Source organism: Callithrix jacchus, chromosome 3, assembly GCF_049354715.1.
Source record: "Callithrix jacchus isolate 240 chromosome 3, calJac240_pri, whole genome shotgun sequence".
NCBI lineage: Eukaryota > Metazoa > Chordata > Mammalia > Primates > Cebidae > Callithrix > Callithrix jacchus.
Genome location: NC_133504.1, coordinates 82,366,041 through 82,390,497, shown reverse-complemented (window position 1 = coordinate 82,390,497; position 24,457 = coordinate 82,366,041). Strand labels below are relative to the sequence as shown.

General features: G+C 34.7%; 1 protein-coding gene across 1 annotated transcript in view; it reads right to left on the bottom strand.

Moving 5' to 3' along the window:
* Positions 1–532: 532 nt before the first annotated feature.
* Positions 533–24,457, bottom strand: part of LOC100395907 (N-deacetylase and N-sulfotransferase 4) — a 308,362-nt gene continuing 284,437 nt past the window's right edge. The window contains exons 9-14 of the mRNA XM_002745451.7: positions 19,997–20,120; positions 17,890–18,064; positions 11,816–11,986; positions 6,325–6,434; positions 2,573–2,675; positions 533–700 (exon numbers count right to left, since the gene is read on the bottom strand). Of these exons, the coding sequence (XP_002745497.5) occupies positions 581–700; positions 2,573–2,675; positions 6,325–6,434; positions 11,816–11,986; positions 17,890–18,064; positions 19,997–20,120 (803 nt within the window). The 3' untranslated portion in view covers positions 533–580. The remainder of the gene's footprint in view (positions 701–2,572; positions 2,676–6,324; positions 6,435–11,815; positions 11,987–17,889; positions 18,065–19,996; positions 20,121–24,457) is intronic.

Below are 24,457 nucleotides of genomic sequence, written 5' to 3'. Positions count from 1 at the left end.
AAAAAAATTAATAAAGAGGAGTCACTGCAGAAAAAAACATGTAAGTTGATATAATAAAGAATAATTTTTCAAAAATAAGAGTATGAGATTACCTAATTCCTTTTCATCATAAAAGCAAAATTGTTTTTAAATTCTCAAGGGGAAGACCTTAGCCCTTAATTCAAATATTGAATTACTACTAACTTCATTTACGGATACCTCGGTCCTTATTTTTATCTCAAAAATTTAATTGATCATTTGTATATAATCCAGATTATCAGTCATATATAGGGTATCTGAAACCTTATGCTTAACAAAGGATATGGGCTGTGCTATGATCTCTACACTAGAAACTAGTTAATGCCACAACCCCCCACATTATCTTCCAAAAGCTTACACAGGGATTGATGCTAGTAATTGTCAGTACGTGCATATATAACAGTTTTCATTTTATGAAAAAGACTGAAGGATTTATTCACATATTTCTTTGTTGACAATCACAAGTGCTTGAGAATAAAGGTTGTGTTTTTTTTTTGTTTTTTTTGTTTTTGTTTTCTTAACACTAAAAGTATCTTGAGAGGCTTTGCTCTTGTCTCCAGTGCTATCTCACTTTCTGCAGCTCCTGTCTCAGCCATGATGGCAGAGGCTGTCCCAGTCTGTGTAGCAGTTTGGATAGTTCCACGTTATGATCTCGGTAGTAATTAGAGAGGAAACTTCTAGACTGGAAAGGAAAAAAGAAAAAAGAACTTGAAAGAAGCTCTTCGTTTCATCAAACAGGATTTTGTAATGTGTATTTCTTAAGGAATGTGTCTGTCTACAACATATTTCTTGTATTTTTCCTCAAGAATCAGTTATTTTTACCTTTTGAAAATATTTGGCAAATGTGTAGCTACAAAATAGAAATAGGACCAGGGACATTGTATGTGGCTTATCTGTCATTACAACACGTATTTATTGTGGGATATATGAAGTCTCCACACAAAGAAAAAACGATGACAGGAGTATAATACTAGAGATAAATGGGATAGGGACCTCATGAGGAATTAAATTTACAGAAGTAAGCTAGATAAACATACATACATTTTATTTGAAAACTGGACCATAAGACAAAAATTAAATGAGAGCATAATAATAAAAACTAAAATTCACATTATATTACAAATAATAACTTGCAATATTACGTACAATATTTCTGCATTTACTGAGGGCTGAAATAGATTTTTTTAGTCACTAAGAGCTTTTGGCTTCCAAAATATTATAAGGTCTCTGAAGCTTGACTCGTTTTAAATATAAATTCTCATATTTCTAATCAGGCTGCAGAGATGGGCCTTTATTAGAGAAACTCTAAGTAAAACAAATGAATGGTTTTAGTTTTATATTTATCTTTCATTTGCATAGATTTCTGGAAACCAGGACATTTCTAATTGAAATTTCTTTCTGGGTGTCACTTATTTCATATTATAACCCATTTGGCAGAGAGTTTTGTCTGTTTGATAAAATGAGAGATAAACACTTTCCCTGTTGCTGGCGTAGGTAACAATGGCTCCTTCATTGTTTTCCATTTGGCCCAAGTTCCTCTATCTCTCTTAAGCCCTCCTCAATATCTTAACACAAATGGTCTTTCCATGTAAAACTCCCTTAGCAACTTTTGTGTATACTGTGGAAATGGATTTAAAACAACTACATTTCATCTTGGACCATTCACCAGATATTTCATTATGTTTCTTCCCTTAAACCAGATTGTAAACACTTCACATTTCGGATAAGATGTTTATAGCAGTAGTGGGAACATTACATTGATTTCTTGGTGGATTAAAGTGATTTCTGAAACCCTTTTGAAATTATTGTGTTCAAAAATGTAGTTTAAGCACCTTCTGGTACATCATTTCCTATAGTAACCCATGAATCACCTGCACCCCTTTGCAGACCTCGCCGTAAGAGAAATATGTATGACACCTGGCTGAGCCAACTGCTGGCTGGTTTTGCAAGCCTAATCTACTAGATAAGGCATTTCTTCTCATATTCTATTCTTCTATTGAGATATTTTCCTGTCTTTTTCTAGTTTTATCATTGTTTTATGTTTTATGTCCCTATTATGAATCAGTGCATACAACTAATTTATTTATCCTGTAATAAATCTGAGTTCATAACTCTTTTATCTTTGTATTCTTTCCATTGCTTAGCTCAGTTCCACCTGTGACGTAGGCATTGGATATCTGTATTGAATATATATTAATAATGCTTGAATATTCTATCAAAAATTACTTGTTTAGTAAACTATTTAAGTGCTTTAGCATTTGGAAAGGAGTCAGTTTTCAGTAAATATTTATGTTTGAATTGTATTCAAACAGCAAAGAATTTCTAGGAATGTATATTAATCCTTGTATCTATCTACTCATCTATCTATCTAATCTATCTATCTATCACCTATCAGTTATCTATGTGTCAATTACATCTGTCATCTTCTAAGTATATAAAATTATTAATGGCAAAGAAAGAGCAGAAAAAATAAGGAAATTTATTGTTACTAGTTTTTAAATAGCTATTTGCAAATATTTTTGCTAGAGTAATTCAAAGATTAAGAGAATATTACCTCTGGATCCATGGGTGGATATTTTCGGCCTTTGCCTTTTCCAAGGCATTTTGTCTTTCCTCCTTCCAGTAGTTGACACCAAAAACCCTTTTGGGGATCAAACCTACAATACATAAAAAACGATTATAAACTATATATGGAATTTTCAGTGAAAGAGCCTCACCAATTGAATAAAGGAAATGTATTTTTATATGCCTATTTTTACAGACATGTATTTAGCTGATTTGAGAGGGGCTGAGATGAAAGAAGCTATATGTTATTATATATTTTAAGAGTCTATACTCTAATTTAAAAAAGACATAGATCTTTAGTTTAATTTTACGTTAAAAATTTAAACTTAATTTCCTTAGCTCACCTATTCATAAAAGATCAAAGACCAATCACTAAAATTACAGCCCATTATACAAAGGAATGTTAGAATATTTTATTTACTTATGGATATGATTTCAAAGCTATGTTAACAGATTTATTTGAAGTCATTCATCAGTGTACGTTAAAGGGGTTGAATGTAATGTAGCTATACTTCTGTGAATACAAACATGAATTAAAGCTTTCAATTTGCAGAGTATTGCATTTATTTACAGTTCCAAATGCTTATACTTTTAAAAAACAAATTAGAAGTGTAAAAATAAAGTGGAAGATTAGACAACTTCTTACTTTTTTCTTTTGCTAAAGGCAGATAATCTATTGGATAACCAGGTACCTATAATCTTTTTTTTTTTTTTTCCTTGAGACAGTCTTACTCGGCCACCCAGGCTGGAAAGAAGCGATGTGATTTTGGCTCACTGCAACCTCCACCTCCCGGGTTCAAGCAAATCTTCGGCCTCAGCCTCCCAAGTAGCTGAGATTATAGGCATGGGCTACCATGCTTGGCTAATTTTTTTGTGTATTTAGTATAGACGGGGTTTCACCATGTTGGCCAGGCTGGCCTCAAACTCCTGACCTCAGGCGATCCACCCGCCTCGTTCTCCCAAAGTGCTGGGATCATAGGCTTGAGTCACCGTGCCTGGACTAGGTACCTACCTATATTCTTAAAGAAAACTCTAATGTTGTTTTGCTCCCCTGCCTGCACTGAGTTATAAAAGAAAGGCCTAATTAATTTTTAAAAGTCAAATATATAAGGATTTTTGTTTAGGACTAACAAGATAGGAAAAATGGAAGAATGAACCAAATTAGAAGGGAAATTTTAAGTTCATTACTATGGAACTTGATGCATGCATAAAACGTCAAAAAGGTTTGCATTTTTGTTGCTCAGCAGATGTTTTAGAAGGATGAAACATAATTGACTGGGATGTAAAGTTAATTAGTTGCAGAATATTTTGTTGCCCTGGGCCCATTCCTATAATACCGGTGCACCTGCAATTTGCCTCTGCACATATGTGAATTCATTTTGGGGGAGAGAGAAGTTTCCTTCACAGTTCCCTGCCCAACCTATTATTAGAGACCTGAACCTTGCAATCCAAGTTGTCCTGGTACATGTTGTAAATTAAAATTAAATACATCACTAGTTAAATGGATAAAAGAGAGACAGAGTCATTTCTAACCTGGACTTTTCAATCTGCTCTTTGCCTATCACAGTCCTTTCTCCTGTTTTCATTAATTTCCCAAGAGGAAAAACAATTCAGCATGCTGTATAAAATGAGATGAGGAAGTCGGCATAATAGTGTCCCTAAACAGCGTTTTCTGCCTCAGGATGAGAATATTTAACTGCATTAAGGTAAAATACAGCCCTGGCAGCAAAGTCAAGATATTTATACACATGCTGAGAGCATCTCCTTTGCTCTCAGGTAGTGCCAAGGTCTCAGGATGGGCTGTGGTCTCTCCTTGCTTTCCACGGCAGCTGTTGTGAGGCACAGCTTGATACAATCAGAGAAAGGAGAGCCATCCAGAATATTGAAAGTCAATTTTTTAGATAGGGTTGTCATAACCTTGAATCCACATGATTTTGCTGTCCTGGTTTCATTTATTGCATTGGCAACTTCATATGCCTAAGTCTAACAAAGGACATTTATCCTCTCTAAGTTATATCAATTCATTGCTTTATGGTTTTACTTTAGTAGGCATGAAATTGTGAAATTAAGATGCAAAGCCTTCCTCAATATAGCTGTTAGACACCTTTTAGTACATGAGTTGGTTGCTGTTTGAGTTTTTTATTCTACTGAACATCACTATAGTTATTAATTTTTGTGATGTGTGAGACATATTAAAACCATATATTATGTACTTGTTTGTAATCTCTCCTTCAAAAGTATGATTTTGCAGGTTTATTGAACCGAAAGCAACTATTTGTCATAAACAGAATAGAAACATTACCTCAACTACCGCTGAGAGGCAGGGGAAGAAAGCCAACATCGGTAACTATTAATACAAACATATTATAGGAAACTTTGTTTACTTAATTAACAGGAATATGCCTTGTGTTGTTATTTCCATGTGTAGGTAAAAACTTCATTAAGGTTGTTTTACTGGATAAGGAACAACCCAATCTTATTACTGCTTTTCCTGTCCCTCTGTTAGCCTCCCTAATTGTCTAATTGCTGATTCTAATCTGCTGTGAACTGGGAAATTATACAATTGGACTTGTTAGAAGTTTGTCTAAAATTTAACAAGATTTATATCAGACATCGTGGGAGAGCCTTTTATGAGTAAAGTACATGCCCTTTTAAGTTATATTTTGGCTGCTTGTTTTTGTTTGCCATTTTGCTTCTTTTACATTTCTCCCCATTTTATTTTCTCAAGATGACAGCAACCTTATCTTCCATCCCACATTCTTTCCCACTGGCGACCTTGCCCCACCCCATCAAGAGGTGCAGTCTTCTTTTGTTCCCCTTGGATCTGGATCACTTTAGTGACTATTGTAACAAATAGAATGCAGCCTAAGTAATGCTGTGTGACTTGCAGGTCTAGGTCAGAGAAGAACTTGGCTGTCTTGGACCACCATACTCCCTTGACTTATTGCTCCCTCTTGGAACACAGCCACCACAGTGTGAGAAAGCCAAGCCATCCAGAGAGGCCTCATGGAGAGTCTTCAACCCACTGATCTCAGCCTTTGAGCCATCTCAGTTCAAGATTCAGAGATGTGAGTGAAGGAGACTCCAGATGATTTCAGGGCCCAGTCACGTGAGTCATATCTAGATATTCAAGTCTTCCAAGCTGTGTTGCTAGACATCATGAGCAAAGACAAACCATCTTTCTGTATCATATCTAATTCCTGACCTACAGATTTCATGAGCATAATAAAGTAGATGGTCATTATATGCCACTAGGTTTGGGATGGTTTGTCATGTAACAATAAATAGCTAGAACACAATGCATGATTATATTTGGTTATAAATAATTTAGTAAATACAGAATAAAACACGAATATATTCATTTCCCAATTTTGCCCTAAATATTGTATTTCATTTCTAACCTGCAAATTACTTGGAAGAAGAGACCGTATCTTTTTCACCTCTGTAAGCTAAATATCTAGGATACTTTCTGCATGTAAAAAATTTACTTAATCAAACTTATACAGGGAAACCTCAAGAAAAGAGGAATATACCATAATATAAAATATACTTTATAAAATAAAGTATTTCAGGTATTTAAAAGAGAAACACTACATGAGTAATGAGGATACTCCTTTGATTGCTTGTAGATAGCTTTTGATGTATGCATTCATAGTATTAATGATATTATATACACACCTACCAGTGATAATTTATGACAGCAAATAATGGATATGAAACCAAGCATGACAATAGACTCACGTTAGTGCTTCAGAGTAATTATAATGAGGTGTAACTCCCAGAAACTTCTGGACTTCATCCATCACAGTAGCTGGGTCAGATCTCAGCTGCTGTCCGTCAATAATTAGCAACTGTAAAGTCAAAAATAGTCTACTTTATGAAGAACAAAATTAGATTGAATAGACTGTGTGGTCTTCCTTTACCTGGTATGGTATTCATAAATTAGGTCGGTGTGAATAGGAAGCAAGTATGCCCTCCTTAGAATACATTTGAATGTATGTTATTCTTGCATCCTTTCACATAAACAATTAAGTCTGCCATAGGCATCATTTCTTGTGAATTATCAAGTTATAGCCCTTAACATGCTTTTTGTAAATCAGAAGTAAACATAGACACTTTCTTGATTTAGTACTTCAGTAGAAACATGATTTTCCATTTGTTGTATAATCAGATAATTATCCAGCCTACCAAATTCCTATTAGTGAAACCTGGAGCTTAGGGCTCAGAAACAGTGGTCATCCAAATGAAAATTATCCATCTATTCTTTTTTTTGTTTTTTTTTTTTTTAAATGACAGAGGGAGGAGGGAAATGTTTGTCCCTCCCTTACTGATCATTGTATCACTGCCCTGTAATATCGTAATAGTTGAAGGAATACTGGGAAAAAGGTCAATGGTGAGGCCCACCTGCTAGGGCTTCAATTTGCCCTGATCTGGAAGACAGAGTAGAAAAGATATGTTTTTTTGTTGCTGTTGTTGCTGTGTTGCCAAGTTTTGGTATCAGGATGATGCTGTCCTTATAAAATAAATTAGGGAGGAGTCCCACTTTTTCTGTTGTTTGGAATAGTTTCACAGTGTGACAATTCCTCAAGGATCTAGAACTAGAAATACCATTTGATCCAGCTATCCCATTACTTGGTATATATCCAAACTATTTTCTTAGAATAGTTTCAGAAGGAAAGGTACCATCTCCTGTTTGTACCTCTGGTAGAATTCAGCTATGAATCTGTCTGATCCTGGGTTTTGGTTTTCGGTTGGTAGGCTATTAATTACTGCCTCAATTTTATAACTTGTTATTGGTCTATTCAGGGTTTTGACTTCTTCCTTGTTTAGACTTGGAAGGGTGTATGTGTCCAGGAATTTATCCATTTCTTCTAGATTTTCTAGTTTATTTGCACAGAGCTGTTAATAGTACTTGTTGATGGTAGTTCGTATTTCTGTGGGATCAGTGGTGATATCCCTTTTATCATTTTTTATTGTGTCTATTTGATTCTTTTGTATTTTCTTCATTAGTCTAGCTAGTAGTCCATCTATTTTCTTAATCTTTTCAGAATCCAACTCCTGTATTTGTTGATTTTTTGAAGGGTTTTTCATGTCTCTATCTCCTTCAGTTCTCATATGGTCTTATTTATTTCTCATCTTCTGCTAGCTTTTGAATTTGTTTGCTCTTGCTTTTCTAGTTATTTTAACTGTGATATTAGGGATTTAGATCTTTCCAGCTTTCTGTTGTTGACATTTAGTGCCATAAATTTCTGTCTTAACATTGCTTTACCTGTGTCCCAGAGATATGGTATGTTGTCTATTTGCTCTCATTAGTTTAAAAAAATTTCTTTTTTTGCGCCTTAGTTTTACTATTTACCCAGTAGTCATCCAGGAGCAGGTTGTTCAATTTCCATGTAGTTGTGCAGTTTTGAGGGAGTTTCTTAATCCTGAGTCCTCATTTGATTGCACTGTGTCTCAGAGACTGTCATGATTTCTGTTCTTTTGCATTTGCTGAGGAATGTTTTACTTCCAATTATGTGGTTGATTTTAGAATACATGCTAGGTGGTGTTGAGAGGAATGTTTATTCTGTGGATTTGGAGTGTAGAGTTCTGTAGCTGTCTATTGCGTCCACTTGGTCCAGAGCTGAGTTCAAGTCCTGAATATCCTTGTTAATTTTCTGTCTCATTGTTCTGTCTAACATTGACATTGAGGTGTTAAAGACTCTCACTATTAGTGTGTGGGAGTTGAAGTCTGTTTGTAGGTCTCTAAGCATTTGTTTCATGAATCTCAGTCATCCTGTATTGGGTGCATATATATTTAGGATACTTAGCTCTTCTTATTGCATGATTCCTTTACCATTATGTAATACACTTCTTTGTCTGTTTTGATCTTTGTGGGTTTAAAGTCTGTTTTATCAGAGACTAAAATTGCAACCCCTGCTTTCTTTTTGCTTTCCATTTGCTTGGTAAATATTCCTCTATTTTTTTATTTTGAGTCTATGTGTGTCTTTGCACATGAGATGGCTCTCCTGAATACAGCACACCAATGAGTCTTGACTCTATTCAATTTGCCAATCTGTGTCTTTTCATTGGGGCATTTAGCCCATTTCCATTTTAAGTTAATATAATTACGTGTGAATTTGATTCTGTTATCATGTTGCTAGCTGGTTATTTTGCACATTAGTTAATGCAGTTACTTCATAGTGTCATTGGTCTTTATATTTTGGTGTGTTTTGCAGGACTGGTGCCAGGTTTTCCTTTCCATATTTAGTGCTTCCTTCAGCTCTTGTAAGACAGCCCTGGTGGTGAAAAATCCCTCAGCATTTGCTTGTCTGGAAAGGATTTTATTTCTCCTTTGTAAAGCTAAGTGTGGCTGGATATGAAATTCTTTTTTTTGTTTGAAAAAAATTTTTTATTTAAGGATGTTGGCTATTGGCCCCCACTCTCTTCTGGCTTGTAGGGTTTCTGCAGAGTGATCTGATGTTAGTCTGATGGCTTCCCTTTGTAGGTAACCTGACCTTTCTCTCTGGCTGCCCTTAACATTTTTTTCCCTTCATTTCAACCTTGGAAAATCTGACAATTATGTGTCTTGGGGTTGCTATTCTCAAAGAGTATCTTAGTGGTGTCCTCTTTATTTCCTGAATTTAAATGTTGTCCTGTCTTGCTAGGTTAGGGAAGCTTTCCTGGATAGTATCCTGAAGTGTGTTTTCCAACTTGGTTCCATTCTCCCTATCACTTTCAAGTACACCAATCAATCACAGCTTTGGTCTTTTCACATAGTCCCATATTTTTTGGAGACTTTGTTTGTTCCTTTATATTCTCTGTGATCTTTGGTCTCTAATATCCTTTCTTCTACATGATTAATTTGGCTATTGATACTTGTGTGTGCTTCACAAAGTTCTTGCACTGTGTTTTCCAGTTCTGTCCGGCCATTTGTGTTCTTCTCTAAATTGGTTATTTGAGTTAGCAGTTTCTGTAATCTTTATAAAGGTTCTAGCATCCTTGCATTGGGTTACAACATGTTTCTTTAGCTCAGAGGAGTTTATTACCCTCCTTCTGAAGCCTAATTCTGTCAATTCACCATCTCATTCTCCATCCAGTTTTGTGCTTTGCTGGGGAAGAGTTGCAGTATTTTGGAGGAGAAGAGGCATTCTAGTTTTTGGAATTTTCAACATTTTTTCACTTTTTCCTTCATCTTTGTGGATTTATCTACCTTTGATCTTTGAGGCTGATAACTTTTAGATGGGGTTTTTGTGTGCGGTCCTTTATGTTGTTGTTGATGTTTCATATGGAACCACAAAAAAGCACTTGTAACCAAGACAATTGTAAGCAAAAAGAACAAAGCTAGAGGCACCATGGTACCTGACTTCAAACTATGATACAAGGCTCCCTAACAAAAACAGCATGGTACTGGGACAACAACAACAACAGCAACAAATATATAACCAATGGAAGGAATCAGAGGCCTCAGAAATAACACTACACATCTCCAACCCTCTGATCTTTGATAAACCTGACAAAAACAAGCAACAGGGAAGGATTCCCTATTTAATAAAATGGTGCTGGGAAAACTGGCTAGCCATATGCAGAAAACAGAAACTGGACCCCTTCCTTATGCCTTATCAAAAAATTAACTCAAGATGGATTAAAGATTTAAATGTAAAACTTAAAACCATACAAATCCTAGAAGAATATCCAGGCAATACCAGCCAGGACATAGGCATGGACAAAGTCTTCATGATTAAAACACCAAGAGCAATGGCATCAAAAACCAAAATAGACAAATAGGATCTAATTAAACTAACGAGCTTCTGCACAGCAAAAGAAACTATTATCAGAGTCAACAAGCAACCCATAGAATGGGAGAAAAGTTTTGCCATCTATCCAGAATCTACAAGGAACTTAAACAATTTACAAGAAAAAAACAATGAACCCCATCATAAAGTGGGTGAAGGATGTGAACAGACACTTCTCAAAAGAAGACATTTATGTGGCCAATAAACATATGAAGGAAAGCTCATCATCACCAGTCATTAGAAAAATGCACATCAAAACCACGATGAGATACTATCTTACACTAGTTAGAATGGCAATTATTAAAAAGTCAGGAAACAACAGATGCTGGAGAGGATGTGGAGAAATAGGAACACTTTTATACTGTTGGTGGAAGTGTAAATTAGTTCAGCCATTGTAGAAGACAGTGTGGCGATTCCTCAAGGATCTAAAACTAGAAATATAATTTGACCCAGCTATCTCATTACTTGGTATATATCCAAAGGATTGTAAATCATTCTACTATAAAGACAAATGCACATGTATATTTATTTCAGCGCTATTCACAATAGTAAAGACTTAGAACCAACCCACATGCCTATCAACGATACACTGGATAAAGAAAATGTGGCACATATACACCATGGAATACTATGCAGCCATAAAAAAGTATGATTTCATGTCCTTCGCAGGGACATGGATGAAGCTGGGAGCCATCATTCTTGGCAAACTAACACAGGAACAGAAAACCTAACACAGCATGTTCTCACTCAAAAATGGGAGTTGAATAATTAAAAAATACAAGCACAGGGAGGGGAACATCACACACCAGGGACTGTCAGGGTGGAGAGCAAGGGGAGGGATAGCATTAGGAGAAATACCTAATGTAGATGACAGTTTGATGGGTGCAGCAAACCACCATGGCACATGTATACCTATGTAACTAACCTGCGTGTTTTGCAAACATGTCACAGAACTTAATGCATAATAGTAACAAAAAACCAATTAAAAAAAAAGATATGGATGCCTTTTAAAAATCCTTGTTTCTTGGTCTAGCTCCTGTTCCTGTAGCTATTATAACATGTCCTATTTGGCAGTCCTTCTTTTCTTATAAGGGCCACACAGAACAAACAACATGTAGGTATTTGCATGTGGTGTTCCATAAAGCTGTTGTCTAGTTGGCTGATGTACTGGTAATTTATAATTGTTGCCTGTAAGTCACATGATGTCTCATGTGTGAGACTTTATCACTTTAAGACTAGCTACTGTTCAAAAGGAGATTGCAAAAATGTGGTTTAGAGATATTTATCATTTTAATAGTATTAATGAAATTAAAAATGTAAAATGTACATCTTTTTCCTTACTTATCATTGTCTCTGGCTATATCAACATCTGTGGCAATGTTCATTCACATTTTCTGCTTATCAGTGCAATACGATCATGATATAATAAACAGAAGAAAGTAATTTCAGGACATTACCTGAGAAGTAGCAAAGTAAGTTAGCCATCTTTCTATGTGGACTGCATACCATCCAGGTACTAGGCATCTTCTCTGCAAAGTTTTTAAGTCAGATGGGGCCCAATGTCCTGTTGTGATAACTTCATAGAAATTGAATCTCAGGGCAGCTGGATCTTCATGTGATCGTTGGTGCTTTAACAAGAAAGTCAATTGTAAAGTCAGATTTTTTTAAATGCCTGTGTACATATGCATATGTGGATGGGTGGGCATGTGCATGAGTGTGTTTGATGTGTGTGTGTGTGTGTGTGTGTCCTTTCTGCCACAAAATAATAAAAAATTGAATAGTTAATTTTAGAATGAAAATGAATGAAAAGAAATAGAATGAAAACTGCATATATTGGAACAAGCATTGGCACACTGCTTATTTGAAAGCACATTAAATTACAAGCCTTCACTATATATCAAGTGGTGTGCACATAAATTTGTGGTTATATTTGTGTCTAAAGTGGTTAGGTGCAAAGCAGAGATAGCATGGGAAGATTTTCTTCATGGATATTATTAAGAATGAGAAGATGTCAGAGACCAGACAAATCAAGCCTGATGAAAAAATTAGATTTTGTAAGAATAGTCTATTTAAGAATAGTCTTACATGTTTCTTGGGCTATTGTTTCATTACAGCCATTCCTTCAGGTTCTAACATTTCCCCAATATCCCTGTGCAGCAGGTGCTAGTTTTTTTCTCATGCTTGTTTGGATGTCATATTCATATTGATGTCACCCAAGGTCCTTTCTGTTAGGTCTCACATGGGTTTCTACTTAATCCTGCTAATTCGAGAACACTGCTTCACTTCTACTTTTCAGTGCTAAATCCCCTGTGTCACACCAAACCATCATTGGTTGAGCAGGAGAGAGCCCAGCTCAGTGAGAGATAAACCTAACAGTCAACATAGTTTAACAAGCATTTTAGAAGTTTCTTACTATAACAAAGATCTGAGATAGATCCTGGAGATGAAAAGATATAAGATATAATCACTCTCTTCAAAGAAATCAGATCTTGTGTGGAAGACAATAGATGGAATAAAGTTGTTTACTTGACTACAGGTAGAAGTTACTTGCTGTGACAGCCAGACCAGTAAGTGATTAATTGTGACTGCCAAATGAAAGGACTTTTCAATAGCTGAAGCTTTTTAGCTAAAATGTAATGAGAAAGATTGTGAAATCAGAAAAAAATACCAAACACATATGAAAACTAAGAGGAATTTATCATCTAAGGTAAGTTAAGCGAAGGTTGATGAAGTGTGCAGGAATAAGTGTTGAGAGAATTCTAAAAGTGAATTTGAAAAAGTTCTAATGTAGGGTAATGGTGGAAGTATATTGGTCCCTGCTATGACTATGTAATGGCTGGCCTTATGTGTGTGTGATGGGTCTTATATGTGACTTAGAAATAAAAATAACTAGAAGAGTAAAGATGATTAGGAATTGGTGAAAAAATAAATTTTTATTTATCTAGAAATGAAAATAACTAGAAAAGTAAAGATGATTAGGAATTTAAATGATTAAAGAATAATTAGTAAGTGGCACACACTTTGAAGTCTTCTCATTGTTGTGTATTTATTGACGTTTTTACATGTATATACCTTATGGTGAGTATAGTTTATATAATTTGTTTAATTAACAAAATGTGTAGAAATTATGTAATTTCAGTAAAGAATGAGAAACACAGTATATACCGATTTAATACAGTAATGCAAACTTTTTTTTCAGTGCTAATATGAAACTGTGCTTAATCTGTTCCATATTGACTTCTTCCAGTTTACCACCAAATTTTCTTTGTATTCCTGCAACTAAGTAGATTAGCATAAAAATATGCCCATGAGGTCGCACAGGGACATGTTTTATGGAAAAAATAGCACTATTGCTCCTCTGCGAGGTCCATTATAAAAGTGTGGGGTAGAAATTACAGTGGCAGGTGACATTTGTAGGAGTTTCTGAATTATACCTGCTGAGCTTTGAATTTATGGTATTTACTGAATAGACAGGACTAGCTAAGTAATAGGCTACATTATTTTGAAATGTGGAGCAGTGTAGGGCCCTACTCACTGCAATACAGCAATAAAAAGTATTATCAGAAAAATAATTCCTTTCAAACCTCTATATATGTTCAAAGAATTTATTTGAAAAAGCAAGCACAGAGAGGCACACACATCATAAAGATTCTCTTTTATTGAACTGGTTTAATCTATGTGAAAAAAAAAAAGATTCACTTAAATCTGCTCTAAGTAGTGACCATGCTTTCTGCTAGGGAAATGCTCAACATTTTCCTCAAATGTTTGAATTCAAAACTTTAAGGCTTCACATTTTAATGCTTTTGGTAGACTTACAAAACACATTTATCTTGCTTTGCAATGAGTGTTCACAAAGTGAGAAGGACATAATTCTTATATCTTGTGGGAAATACTGACTCATGGATTAGATAGATTCTGATGGTAGTTTATAAATTTTGCTTCCAATCTAAGTGTTTCTTTTGGATCCCAACTACCTGCCTTCCAGTTTGCAATGTCACATTTTTCTGTGCATCAGTATTTGTTTTCAGTAATACTGAAAAAATGTATTTTTAATAAAAAATGTATTATTTAATAAAAAATACATTTTTCATTAAGGAAATTTTGAAAAATCAAGAAAAAGAAGGAAAAATGAAAATACTTATTATCCTACTATACTCTTTAAATTTTTCCCTTTAGTTGTCTTTATTTTGTTATTAATTTGCATGTGTACTAAATTTGTACATATACAAAATGCACTTGCATCGTTGGGATTTTGGTATATATACACTGTTATAATACCTTCAAGATTACCAACTTTAATGAGGCCATCGCTGTTGTAGGCAAATTTACATTTGTTGACAGCTTTATCCCACCACTGTACAATGATTTCATATCCTCATTCTTCTTCTCTTTTCGAACTGCTGTGTCCTCAAACTATCACCCTTTTTTAATCCATTAATTCATTTCAGGCTTCTCAAAGAAAGGAGAGACCACCATACTCACTTCAATTTTTCTATCTCAGGACTTTGAATTTACCAGCATCTACGTCCATCCTCTCTTCTATTCTTTAAGTTTCAACCCAGGGATTCTGGGTTGATACAGTTTGTCTGTGAACTTGGAACAGCAAAAGAAAAAAAATACTCTTTGTTTTCAGTAATTGCTGAATGAAATTCAGCATTTTATTAATTGTGAATGTAGAAAACAGCCACAGTATTTATTGTACTGTGGTTGTGATTTTACCACCAATAAATATCAGTTATTTTATATCCCATTACTCATGATAAGACACCAGATATGTCTAAGGATGTATCAAAATGTTGCTTAAGGTCAGTGCTATTTCAAAGTTATTATAGTACTAGACTCATCATTAGAACTTATCATTTAATGATTTAATTTAAAAAATGAGTTAATGATTGAAAAAGTATTTCATATTTCAACTTGGCAGTCCTTCTGTATATATATTTAGTTTTATGCTTTTAAAATATATTTTGACATGTTCATAGGACTGAACAGACAGCTAGAGGAATCCCAGCACAAGAAAAGTTAAGAGGCATCAGGGCTTCCCCGGGCCTTCTATCTAAGCCATTTGCTATAGCTATGTTTTCTTGTATCTTCACAAGTTGGTTACCTGTTTTCTCTTCTGGGCCTTTAACCTCTCTTTTTATTTGGAAATGACTTACCATAATTCAAATCACCACTACTACAGATAATATTTTCTCAATTCCACTTCTACTTCTTTGTAATAAAATTGTGTCCTGTTTTACCCTTTCAAAATCAAGCTTTGGAGTGTTTTTCAAGTGCTGCCTCTATTTCTTCACCCCCAACTACTTATTCATTCACCAAAATCCATCTGGCTTTGCTCTTTTTACTCTGTTGCTAAGGGCTCCATTTCCCTCCATACCTTTTGCTTTGGCTTTGCCTGTTCGATTTTTCAGCAGCTTTTTGGAATTATTGTCCCCTCCATCTGGCAGCATTCCCTTCCCTTAGATTCAGTGTCACTACACTCCTGAACTTTTTTCTTCTATTTTGGCTATATTTTCTTGTCTTTCTTGGCACCTCATCCTGCTCTGCACTTTTCATCCCTAAACTCTCTTAGGCGATTTCACCTTTTACATGGCCATGGCTTCACACCTCTGATTCACAAATATCTGTCTCTAGCTCAGACCTCTCCCCAGAGGGTCAGCTGACTTTACTGTTCTTTTGATAATGAAGGATTTCACTCATCATGATCATAATCTACACTTTTTCAGTCCTGAGCCTCCCTCCACCCCACCACCTCCTATAACCTGCAGCGATTTTTTTTTCATGGGAATGTATGACCATCATCTAAGTGCCCAGATTGAAAATTTGTTTTATCCTAGATACTATGTCCTCATCAGATTCTGTTGATTTTAATCTCTAAATATATCTCAATACTTATTCTTCATTCAATCTCTACTTACCATTTTGTCTACACTGCTTTCATATCTCCACAGGTCTATTGCAATAGCCTCAAATTTGATTTCTCCAAAGAGTCTTTTGTCCTGTTCCAATTTCTTCAAATAACAAGTAATTTGATGTTTTCTAAAAGAAAATCTGGTAGTCACACGCTGGCTACCATTTTTCAAAGGCTTTCAGTTGCTCAAAAAAATGGTGGCAGCCAGATGGTTCTATCCCTAGTGTGCCTCTTCGCATCATTTTCTATAGGTCTCTACCTAGGATTTTTCCACCAGCCACATTGAATTTTTTTTAACATTTTAAATGTGATCTGATTCTTTATATCCAATGTGTTTCATGTACACTGTGTCCTCTAATCCACCTTCCTTCTACTTGCACTCAGTTAATATCTACTCATCCTTCAGTTTTAATTCTTCAGTTTATTTTCATACAGAATGTTTTCGGAGCACCTTTACATGCTTCCTCACAGTACATTCACAATGCTTAATCACATTTCTTTATGACTAATTCATATCTACACATCAAAATAGACATTTTAAATTATAATTTTATTAATTAAAACCATAGTTAAATGATGCTGCAGAGTATTCCATTTTAATATGACACAAATCTATAATGCTGGGCACTTTACTTTTGTTATTATGTTTGTAGATAGTGCTGCAATGTTCCGAAATATTTGTCCATCTTTTTGAAGTTTCCCTTATCATCAATTCCAGAAGGGGAATCACATCACCAAAATATCTTTACATCCTTTTTGGTAACTATTGCCAAATGAGTTTTCAGAAAATATCCCAGTGTACCTTCTATTGGAACACTTGAGAACCTTGGTAATCACTTTCTTGACAGCATGGAAAAACATCACAATTGTGGTCAAGATATTAAAAAAGAATGGATTGGGCTTGGTGACTCATGCCTGTAGTCCCAATATTTTGGGAGGCTGAGGTTGGTGATTGTTTGAGCCCAAGAGTTCAAGACTAACCTAGGCAACATGGTGAAACCACGTCTCTACAAAAAATATAAAAAAATTGGTGACTGTAGTAATGTGTACCTGTACTCTCAGCATCTTGGGAAGCTGAGGCAGAAGGCTCACTTCAGCCCAGGAAGTAGAGGCAGCCCACTGCATTGCAGCCTGGGTGATAGAGTGAGACTTGGTTTTCAATTTTTTCCATAAATTGTTGGACAGTTGTTTTTGTGTGTGATTGTTTACCTGTGCCTTTTGTCCAGTTTGCTTATTTTTCTACTTTGATACTTTATTTATTAAATTTGAAGAAACTTTTACAAAATAAAGGCTCTAAGCCACTTACCATGTATTTGTTAAAGGTTCTCTAGATACTGACTTTTAATTTGTTAGTTTTTGATAAACCAACATGGTTTAGAAAATTTATTAATTCTCTGATGTGTTATTTTTTAAATAATTATTTTATGCTTGAAAGTCCTTGGTCAACTTGGTATGAATTAAATATTCAGCTTCTATTTCTCATAAGTTTTGGTGAAGGATTGGTGTTTAGATAGTCTTACATTTGACTTTTCATGTGTCTGGGTCGTATTATGGTTGTCATTGCCTCCATTTAAGCTATACCAAAATGCTTTTAGCAGATTTTTTAACTGACCATACCTGGTACCAAGAGTATGCCCTGTCTGAGGGGTCAATGAGGATGGTGATGATCTTGGCTTTGGGAACGAGAGATGCAGCTCGTTTGGGAGCTTCTTCTGAATGGAAGTAATTAGCACTCTTTTCAAACAGAAAGTCACTTGTGGTATTGGATGGTGTAGGGAAAAAGTCCATATACCTGAAGGCAGAGAAAGACAATTAATTAATCTGAAAATATTTTTCTTGCCATACTCTGAATGTGAAATAATTGGAATATTTTAATATTCATTTATAGTTATTGCTGATTATTATGATGTTACAGTTTAAATAATAGCTATGCTATACACATTGAATGTGAATTCTATACACAACCTAAAATATTCCTGTTCTAATGACTCATTGTGGGCAGGGGAAGGAGTGAGATGATGGTAGGCCAATAAGGGACAAAGAAAAAATATTATAAATTTGAGCTGATGTTCTGTGCTATAAAAAGTCAACTCCAGAAATACTGTTTGCCCTTGGCAAACAGTAAATTACACTGTGCTGTTTAGTTGATATTAAAAAATGGTAAATGTATGTTTTCAAATTTGAATGCAGAAATTCTTCAGTGAGATTAAAGTTCACAAGACAGAAAGATGTGTAAGTCTGAATAGCTATAAAACACCAACAATTCTAGGACATGGTTGTCCTCTTCTTTCTTAATTTCTGCACAGTTTGTAGTACATGTAGCAATGTGAACACATTATAGTCTATCTAGAGTAATTAAGGGGATATTTCCTGTCAGTTGATCTTGTGGTGCCTCAGTAGGTTCACTTCTCCATATGCTGTCAGAACATTCCTGTGTGTGTGGATTATGGAATCAGTATGTTCTGAGGTTAATTCAGTGCAAGTCTTTAATTATGTGTGTAACCCTCCTTAGAGCTCATCACTTCTCTCACCCTCAAATGTTCTAGAAATAAATAATGAGAGCAATTAAGATTTCATATAAGACACTTATTTTCCTCTTTGACATTTGTTATGATTCCCAAATGTGGAGTGGTGAAGAGTCTCATCTATATTCCCGCTAAACAATTTGTGTTCCATTTGTGCTCACAGATCAGAGAAAATTGCCCTTCTGCTTTTAATAACCTGCATGCAATTCCAAAGGTTATTTAGCTTTTTAAAAGCAAGGTAGGGTATAATGTCCTAGATGCAGAATCGACACATCTTTAACCACAATGGGAACCCTGATCTGCTCACTGGTATTGCACCTGCTCACCCCTGATTATAGCCGATTCTTAAAAAAAAATGTGTCTTTCATTGCAAACAGGTTCATTCATGATAATGACACACAGACTTCCAAGCTGCAGATGTGTGTATTCAGGGAAAATTTCCTCAGGTGAGATTTGCTTTATATACTCTGTGAACTAGAAATTAAACTCACGACCATATTTTCTTGAAAATTGGACTAGAGCTAGAACGTGACCTGGAGATCACTCTGGTGATCACCAGAGTAAAAATTATTTCCAATATCAGGTTTATTCTATTTTGGTTTAGGGGAAATATTGTGATTTTATTTTTTCATAATTTATCATGTGTTAATTAACATTTCTTTTATGTATGTGTGTGACTAGAATTTGATATGCTTTTGAAAATGTGCTGTTATTATTTGCATGACAAATATTAGCCTATATTATAATAAAATTCATACTTTACGTGGTTAATGAAGACATATGTCACGAACTATAAAATAAAACAAAGTACTGATTTATTTGTTCCTTCAAACATTGTTGTGAAGACAAATTATGTGTTCAGAAAAAAAAACTAGGCACAGTTAAACAATACTGTGCTTAAAGAGAATTTTAAATACCCTTACAAATAATTCTGATGAAATATATACCATAATGTTCTTTATTCAACATATTAATTCAGCAGAAAAATATTATCATTATTGCAGTGTCCAAATCACATTATAGGCAACACTGATTAAACATATCAACATTATAAATTAATTTCTAATTCACTGTGGGTAGAACTGAGCATAACAAATTTATCCTGTAATTATGCAGATGCCACACATACATCTATAATTGCTCTGCAGTGATTGGGTGTGTGTTAATAACGGAATTTATTTCTTGTTATTTTTTCTTACCAGTCTATTCCCTTGTGATAGTTGTTGCCAGTAAAGAACTGAACTTCTTCAAATGTCTTTGGACTAGGGAGATTGCTGATGATTGAAGGATGCATAAGAAGAAATAAATAAAGTGCAGTTGTTCCTATTACAAAAAAGAAGATAAAAGGTTATATGATAATAAGAAACAAAATATTATTTTAGCATTTTTTTGCTGAAAAAATAATATTAACATAATCAACTATTTCCAGTATCAATATTATTTTTTTAAAAAATCAATTAGGTGCAATCCATGCACTACAATCCAAGTGTTCTATTATTAGTCATCATGATTCTATTTATCAAAATGCCTGATTTAATATTAGCAAATAGACAAAGTAGAGCAGACTGATGATGTGACTAGTATGGCACTGTAGAAGTCATGCAGCTCAACTTTCCTCCTGGAGTCAGGTGAATGGCTAGAGCGTGAAGGGCATGGGTTTCTTTGTCTCCATCTTTATCATCAATCACAGAACCTGAACTGGTGGGTCTTCAATTAACATTGACATTCAGATGAATGAAATCAAACTATTCAACAGAGGTTGATATGCTACTCTGTTTATGGCCTGGAAGTAACTCTTGATTAAGAAAACACATTGGCTGCCCTCAATGAACTTAAAGTCCAAGTATGAACTTGGAACAAGTACAAAAGTAATTGTGATGTAGTGTGACAGGTGCAATAATAAGAGAAGACCAGAATATCTTTCCAACATACGAGAAAATGAGTGATTCAGATGGGAAATCAAAGAGACAGATTCCAGAGGGAAGTACATTCTAATACTGTTCCTTAAAAACATAAGTGTTACACTACACAGCAAGGTTGAAAGAAGAGGGCAGGACTCTAGAAAGTTGGCTGCTTCAATGACTTCCCTGGCAAAATATGACAATCAAGCCTGATAATTGGAGCACTAGAGAGAACAGGCTACCTGTGAGAACCCACCTGTGTGCACATTGCAGAAGTCTCAAATGTAATCTCTGAATCTTATTTCCTTCAGAGTTAGGCCAGAGACTGGCAGCTATAGCAGAAAGAACTCATGAAGTGACTGGGTCATCATAACCCTCATAAATCAAGAATTTTTTTCTTGAAAGGTAAATTGTTCTGTGATACATTGGAAGATGCAGCATTTGTTAGATGTCCTAGAGCTAGCAGAGCTGCAAACAAGCTACATATGTGTGCTGGCAGAACAGTTATCATTGCAACTGGGATCAGAAGTAGAGAAGGCCAGTAGATAATTGGTATTTTGTTCATATATACCCTAAGGTCATATGAGCAAAGGCTACCACACTTTGAATACTAATGAAATTGTCACCTTTTTAGATCCTCACAGCTTTACCTTACCTCTTGCACCAAGAGGTAATGAGTAGCTAAAGGAAAGAACGTAACAACAGATCCATGGGGACCAGCCATCTTGGATGGAAGATGTATCGAAACACCTAGAATGAATGACTCTGTGTGAAATAAGATGGCAAAAATTAGTAAGTGTCCTTATGGAAATTTAGTTACTAATTTAAAAAGACTTTTAGGAATAACAAATATGAAATCAAACTACTCAGACTAGATTTTTAAAAAATGAAGGAGACAGAACTGGTTAAGAACTAAATTAGAGTCCTGAAGTTTAGACAGAAGAAATCTTTCAACCGCACTGAAAAAAACAAATGTAACAGTTTTGAGGGATGAGGGGCATCTTGAAGAGCTTACCTGGGTTGTTCCTAAAAATAGCAGGAGTTTAAAAAAGAGAAAATGTGAGAAGAGCAAAAACAAAAAAAAATATGTTCTAGGGAAATGAATTAGCAATAGAGTACAAGCTGGAAAGAAACACGAAATCCGGAAGTATTCTTTTAAAATTCCCTTTAAGATAACACCTTCATAGGGGGATGGAGAGAAAGAGAAGTTTGATTCACACAAGACAAATGAGAAAATTAAAAGTTTAATATTCCTAAGGTATTGAATGTAGATGAATACAGGGCACAGACAAAGAAATATTCTTTAATTGTTGCTGATTATCTAAATATAGATACTTTATAGACTCACTTGGCAGTGAGTAGAAATGTTTAATTACCCTGATGGTCACAGAATTGTACGTAGATCTCCCCTGGCCTACAGAAAGTCAAAACCTTTATGTTATGAATTCTATACCTTCATGCCTCCAGGGCCTTGAGGGACATCAAGAGGCATCTGACAGGGAGGAGAGAGAAAGCCCTCTCAACTAGGAACAGAAAAAATCTGGGCCCACTACCTCAAAATATACATTAAAAAAATTATCATCTAATGTTTCAGCTAAACTTGACTTTCATTTTCTGTTAATTTATTTTATTTCATTTCATTTTATGTCAATTTGGTTGATATATTTTGTGAAAGAAGAGGAAAAAAATTCTATACTAACAGAAACTATTTATTTTATATACACTTAACTTCTCCTTAGTTTTAATGTACCAGGATAAGCCAGGAAAATCATGAGAAATTAATATTGACAATGGGAACACTGATCATCTGAAGGATCTAAGACCAATGAATTATGCTCTTACAGTTGTTGTGCTAAATGTAACCCGTTAGAATCCTCTTTTTACACTGACAATACCAGAATTTGACTCTGAATGATGAAGGTTGAATATCTGTCCAAACGTTCACAAGGGACTATGATTTAAACTTTGAGTCCCTTAAGTCTTATGTCCTTAAGTCTATGTCCATCATCTCTGCCTATTTTTCTTTTCCTCTTCCTCATTCCCTGACATATTTCAGCTCACAGGAATCTCTTCTAGGATTCAGCAATGGCAAAGTGAAATATTACGTCTTTCCACTCTCACCTCACAACAACTGAGTAAATAGAAGTTTGAGAACCACTTGTACCTCATGCTTATTGTAACAGATGCATACACAATGTTTAAGTCATCGAAAGGCAACTTTGCATTTAAGGGTAGACCGGCAGCACTTACTTGTGACCCCCACCCCTCATTGAATTTATAGTCTCTGACAGCAGAGGGTGTTTTGCCAACTGAAGCAATAAGAAGAACAAACTATGACGTCAGACTTCTATAATTGGATTTTAAGAATCACTGCAACCACTTTTATATTAGAATAATATTTTCATAGCCTGTGAAATATTATTACCATCTGATTCCTTTGCTTTAACATCTTATTTGCTTGTTTGTGTTAGGAAAGCCAAAACCAGCTAAAAGCTTTATTATTTCCATACTGGTAGGTCAAATATAAAAGTCTAAAGGTATAGCTTGATGTCTTTATAAATACAAACGACAAGAAGGAAAAATAGATTTATAGTTACTAAGCTGTAATTTTCTCACAGAACTAAAACATAATAATAATATTCAATGACAAATGATAGGGAATGTCTTTCTATTAGATTTTTAACACAAGTTTAAAACGCAGGGATGTTTTATTTCTTTAGTAGTCATTCCGGAGTTAGCAGTGCTATAAGGGAGTTGGTAGAAAATCAATGTACCTTTTAAACAACAACAAAAGTGATCTCTCTGAAAATATGTGTTGCTTTTTCCCCTCCCTGCACATGTGTTAACTTACTGTTATAATACTATTTATATTACTAGAGGAAGAAAAGATTTCAACAACCAATATTTAATAGTCTGGAAATTTTGCCCACAACTTTTAAAATGATCTACTTACTTGTATTACAAATATCTTCATCTGGGCCATGCTTATTTATTGAGACTGTTTGTTTTGTGTTATGGTTTGTGCACTCACTGATGAAAATGCTTCTTCTAGTCAAAGTAGTGAATTCAAAATACAGCAACTCAATAAAAACTTTAATTAATCAGGACATGAGCAAAGTGTATAAAACTGTCACATACAGAAGAAAGTATAAAATATTCTAATTGAAAGTGTCACCTCATTGGTGAAATACTTTCACTCTCTTTACTGCATTCGTGTACAGTTGTCCTTCAGTGCATAAGGAAATACCAAGGAAGAAATGCCTGATGGACTTCCAGTGTTTCAGAAAGTAAATCCAAACTTTGCTAATACCTAATGGTTAATTTTAAAAAACCAAATCACACATTAAAATATTTGAAAGTAATCATGGTAGTGGCACTGAATAAAAATCAATTCAAAGGCTGATGCACTATGTAAAATAATTTGAATCAGGCCAAAACATGTTTCTATAAATTGCTATAGAAATTAGTAAATACAACCATAAAAAATAACAATTAAAGATGAGATACAACAATTGTGACACATAAGTTCAAAGTTTTCCAAATTTGACATGTATGTTGAAAAGTTTTAAAATCTATAGTTTAAAAATTTAGTGCTTAAGACAATTTGTGTGCATTAAGACCTCTTGAGGTTCATGGCATAAATGTGATTGATGGAGATGAAAAGCAGTTCATATAGTAAACTTTCATGGATAGTTAAACATTTCACAAAGAAAAATCTAATTTGATAATACCACATAACAATGTATTTTATGAAATAGT